The 5251-nt window shown below is 35.6% G+C and overlaps 1 protein-coding gene across 1 annotated transcript; it reads left to right on the top strand.

Annotated features, from left to right (window-relative positions):
* Window positions 1–592: 592 nt before the first annotated feature.
* Window positions 593–2203, top strand: LOC122139240. Its single transcript, XM_042735754.1, has 4 exons — window positions 593–979; window positions 1164–1217; window positions 1441–1572; window positions 1826–2203. Exons 1-4 carry the CDS (start codon window positions 631–633, stop codon window positions 2116–2118), a joined length of 828 nt encoding a protein of 275 aa, XP_042591688.1. The 5' UTR covers window positions 593–630; the 3' UTR covers window positions 2119–2203.
* The last annotated feature ends 3048 nt before the right edge of the window (window positions 2204–5251 follow it).

Raw genomic sequence — 5251 nt, 5'->3', positions numbered from 1 at the left:
AATGCTGTTCTTTTTAACTTTTTATTCATCAAAGAATCCTGAAAAAAGTTTGCAAAACTTATCGCAGTTTGCAAAAAAATATTTGGCAGTACAACTGTTGCCAACATTGATAATTCTAATAATAAATCATCATATTGGAATGATTTCTGAAGGATCATGTGACACTTTATACTGGAGTAATGGCTGATTTAAATTCAGCTTTGCATCATAGAAATAAATTCTATTTTAAAGGATATTAAAATAGAAAACATTATTTCATGTTGTAATAACATTTTGCCAGATTACTGTTTTTTTTCTGTATTTTTGATCAAATAAATGCAGGACTGATGAGCATAAGAGACTTTTTTAAAAAACATTACAAGTCTTACTGACCCCAAACTTTCGAACGGTAGTGTATATATATATATATATTACTATTTGTGCCATAAATGTTGTGGATATAGCTGCATATCTACATGACCCGGAACATCCCTCCTTTAATTAAAATTAAAAAATTAACTTGTTGATCAACTTTTTATCTGAAGAAATATAAATCATGTACAGAAGACAGTAAGTCAGGACACTATAAAAAGAACAGATACTGTGAGAGATAACAGACTGCGAGCTGGAAGCAAACATCATCAGTGAAGAATGAAGGGTTTAGTTTGTATACTGCTGATGCTGGAAACCTTTGTGTTTGCCGTACAAGAGCAGGTAGATGGAGGACTCAATGAGAATGAGATCAGTCAGCAGCTCAGATCTGAGGATAGAAGACAGAATCCACCTCAAGCTGACACTGTGAGAGCTGAAGCTTCAAATGACAGCCAACAAAACTGCTATCTATGCTTCCCTGACATCCACACAGCACTGAGAGAATTGACTGCCACGGTTACTGAGCAGAAAGCAAACATCAGAGCTTTAGAGACACGACTGAGGGATGCTGAGCAAATTGCAGAACAACAGACACTCCATCTGGAAGAGCTTACCAAGAAAAATGATGGTATCTCACTAAAATGTTCACTGTTATCAATGATCTAAATAAAACACCAATGCAATACATAAGTAATACATAGTGTAAATGTTAGTGTAAAATTGGGTATATACTGTGTAAATTGTGTTATTACAATAAGCTATTACAATGAGGAGTGTAAATATCATTTAACAGAATCTTTATTCCTTCACAGAAATGTCAACTCTTACTCAGAGTCAAGTAGAGGAGTTGAGAAAGGAAAATAGAGGTGAGACAGTGTGCTTGAATTATAGTAGTCAACATTTGAAGTGGATCAAAAAAGTTAATAAAAGTTGTCCCAAGACAAGAACTAGTATTGTTTTGGTTTTAGGACAACTTTAATGAAAGGTTTAGATCCACTTCAAATGTTGACTACTGTATATTAAATTCAATTGAGTTCTCAGAGTAGTAAGCAATATTGTGATATCTTATTGTTTGTTTTTCATTGACAGACAGACAGATAGCTTTTTCAGCTGGACTGATGCAATCTAGCAGTGGAAATATTGGTCCCTTTACCACTGACATCACACTAACCTACAGGAACGTCTTCACAAATATAGGAAATGCCTACAACCCAATTACAGGTAATTATCAATTAAATGGAGTCATAAAACATATAGTAATGAGAAGCCTCTCATTCCAGTCAAACCTCTCTGCAATGTTGTAATTCATATATATATATATATATATATATATATATATATATATATATATATATATATATATACACACACATAATCAGTCATCTTTCAAATTTATTAAACATTGTGTTTGGTAATCAAGCATTCACACAGGAAACAGCTGAATCTTTTCTGTGTCTCTCTTTATTTGTTTTAGGTATTTTCACAGCCCCACTGAAAGGAGCATATATGTTCAGAATCTCTGTTTATGGTTCAGCTAGTCAATCAACTCCATCAACTGTCTCCATTATTAAGAATGGAGAGCATGTAGTTATAGCACATGCTCATCAGGCTGGGAATGTGGTAAACTCCTCAAATGGAGTTGTGTTGCTCCTGGAGGATGGAGATGTTGTCTATGTGAGGCTTTCAGCTAACAGGAGGATATCAGATGGCCAGAATAACCACAATACTTTCAGTGGCTACCTACTGTTTTCCTTAAGAGATCAGTAACTTTGCAGAATGTGACTTTGCAGAATGTAATCTTGAACCTTTCAGCAGAGTTTGAAATCTGCAATAAATTACTGTATACAGAAGTGTTTTGTTACAGTAGTAAACCTAGAATGTTAAATAATACCTTTTTAAGTGTAGCTTGTTACTGATCCTTGATCTGTATCTCTTCATCCTACATAAGTAAATTAGAGAATAAAGAGATGTTATTGTGGCATTTTCTTTGCCTCATCTTTTTGGTAATACTTTATAATAAGTATATATTAATAAAGTACTTACAGTCATTTGTAAGCTAGTAATTTAGAGTTAATTCATAGTTTATAAACTGCAGTTAATGCATTAATTGACAGTAGGTAGTGAGTTCTTCATTCATTGTCACTGTAATCAATCTAATTGTTGTTGTTTTTTACTAGCTCATATGTAAAGAGCTAGATAATGCTTTATTAACAACTCCATAACCATAAATAAATCTGCTTACAATGCATAATTGCTGGCCTGTGGTCATTTTCCATAATAACTCAGATTTAAATGCTTAACCTAATCAAGATCTTCTCCGCATTGAGCTTCTATATTTCTCTAATATTTTGAACGAATAACACAGTAGCGGAGCATCTCATGGGCTAGACTAACAAAACATTAAAATGCAACAACATCACTTACATCATCACCGCATCTCGGGTGCCTTTGATGAAGCTCCCTGAGCACCCCTAATATTCAAATGCGAATGTTTATTTTAAATTCGACTAATATTCATTCTTTATTCACAATCTCCTCATCACAGGCAGTCACAGCACTCAATTCAGCATGTGTTCGTTTATGTGTGCTGTCTGCGTTACTCATCACAGTATGTGCCTATATCGTGCGCTATATTGGGAAGTCGTGGCCTAACGGTCAGAGTGTTGGACTTGCAACCCAAGGGTTGTGAGTTTGAGTCTCGGGCCGGCAGGAATTGTAGGTGGGGGGAGTGAATGTACAGCGCTCTCTCCACCTTCAATACCACGATTGAGGTGCCCTTGAGTAAGGCACCAAACCCCCAACTGCTCCCTAGGCGCCGCAGTATAAATAATACCCAGTGCTCCGGGTGTGTGTTCACTGTGTGTGTGTTCACTGCTCTGTGTGTGTGCACTTTGGATGGGTTAAAAGCAGAGCATGAATTCCGAGTATGGGTCACCATACTTTGCTGTATGGCACGTCACTTTCACTTTTTTTCACTTTCACTTTTCATATCGAACATTGTAGATAGATTTTATTTTGGAATTATACAGTAGCTACCAGACTCATATTTGCACTTGCAACTCCTGATTGTCATGTGTCTAAATCCCTATTTAAAAGGACTGTGCCTGCTAAGTATTAACATTATGCAGTGCTGCACAGTTACTGCCGTGTTCCTAACCAACTTCCAAAGTTCCAATCTGCAATGGCATTTACCATCAATTACTCAATAAGTACCGTGTCCCATGTTTATACCCCCAACTTGATTACAGCATAACTTATTCTGAACATTAACTAATAGGTACATACACGAGTACCTACATAGGAAGTATAAGGAAATAGGACTCTAAAATATAAAGTGCACCATTTTACATAAACATTACACAGGAATTACCAGTTCTTTCAAACAATTTAGCATAAACAGTCCTACACAAGCAATTGAAAAATAATCCTCTTTTTATTAGCTAAGGTTAGGACTTACCAAGCATACTGTATAAACCAAGTACAGTACTGTATGTGTTACCACATAATACCACATTTTTCCGTAGGTGCTACATATTTACCATGTGTATACCATTAGTATGTACAGTTATGTGTTTTATTAGTTACCATATACGGATACTGTAAGCGCATTTACGCATTTTTTTTCTTGATACAGTCTCTACCCACTTGTCCCTAAGTACTACATATTTACCATGTATATACATTAGTAAGTACAGTAAAGTATCTAATTAGTTACACTACCTGTAAGTACCCACACTTGTCTGTACGTACAAACTAATTGCCATGCATGTATGACTGTTAAGTACAGCCGTGTTTCTTATTTGTTACCATGTACATACACTTCAGATAAGTACCTTGTGTTACCACTCATTTGCTTGTAGGTACAAGATATTTACCATGTATGTTCCAGGGAAGTACATGTACTGTAAAATAAATTTAATTGTTAATATACTGTATTTCCAACACGGGTTGCACCCTTTGAATTATCTGGCCCTTCAAACAGGCTCCTGCTGCTCTGTATATCCTTCATTAGGAGATGACAAAATTCCCTTGTCGGCCCACCATCATCCAATGCCCCTTCTTGGTTATTGGCAAGATCCATGAACACGACTCCCAGTGGCTTATATGCAGGGCTGGGGAGTAAAGAAATACATGTAACGGCGTTATGTATTTAAAATACAAAATATGAGTAACTGTATTTTGTTATAATTACATTTTAAATGAGGGGTAATCAGATTACAGTTACAACTGAAAATAATTTTAGATTACCAAAGTGATTACTTTTTATTTTAATGTCATTTCTTAATTTAATATTCAAGTAAACAGTTTGGGGATTTTAACCAATCCGGCAACTGATTCTCCGTTGAAACAAAACAAAACTGAGTGCAGCAGCTGTTCATTTAGCAAGTCCTAGTGATCGTGCATACATGCTCATCATCACAACACAAACATTCTCCTAGAATTCACATTTTGCATTGAGTTAACAGATCCATACGAAATAAAAGTTTATAAAGTCAAACGATAGCTTTGTGTGCTTTACAGATGAACTTGAAGTCTTTATTCATTCGAAATGTTCAATAAAAGATCATATTTGGCTTGGTAATGCAAATTCATGATCCGATTCGTGAACAGATGATTCTTTTGAGTCAATCTTTTAAAAGAATCATTTTTTTGTTTAACGAAACCAATGGTTCACAAACTGGACAGATCTGAGGTGCAGGGCTCGCAAAATCGTTAGCCTGACGTCCTGGGACTATTGTGTTTTCCAGTCGGGCTCCAAAATGTATCACTGCCCTGACCAATGGGCTATCTTGAATAGTGATGTAAAATTTCTAACTTAATTTGCGTTGTTCACTTGCTTGTAGAGGTGAAACAGATCATAGTTGGTCGTTTGCACTTGTTTCTAAGTATTGGCAATTTA

This window comes from Cyprinus carpio, chromosome A4 (genome assembly GCF_018340385.1).
Source record: "Cyprinus carpio isolate SPL01 chromosome A4, ASM1834038v1, whole genome shotgun sequence".
NCBI classification, from domain to species: Eukaryota; Metazoa; Chordata; class Actinopteri; order Cypriniformes; family Cyprinidae; genus Cyprinus; species Cyprinus carpio.
This window is presented reverse-complemented; position numbering and strand designations above follow the sequence as displayed.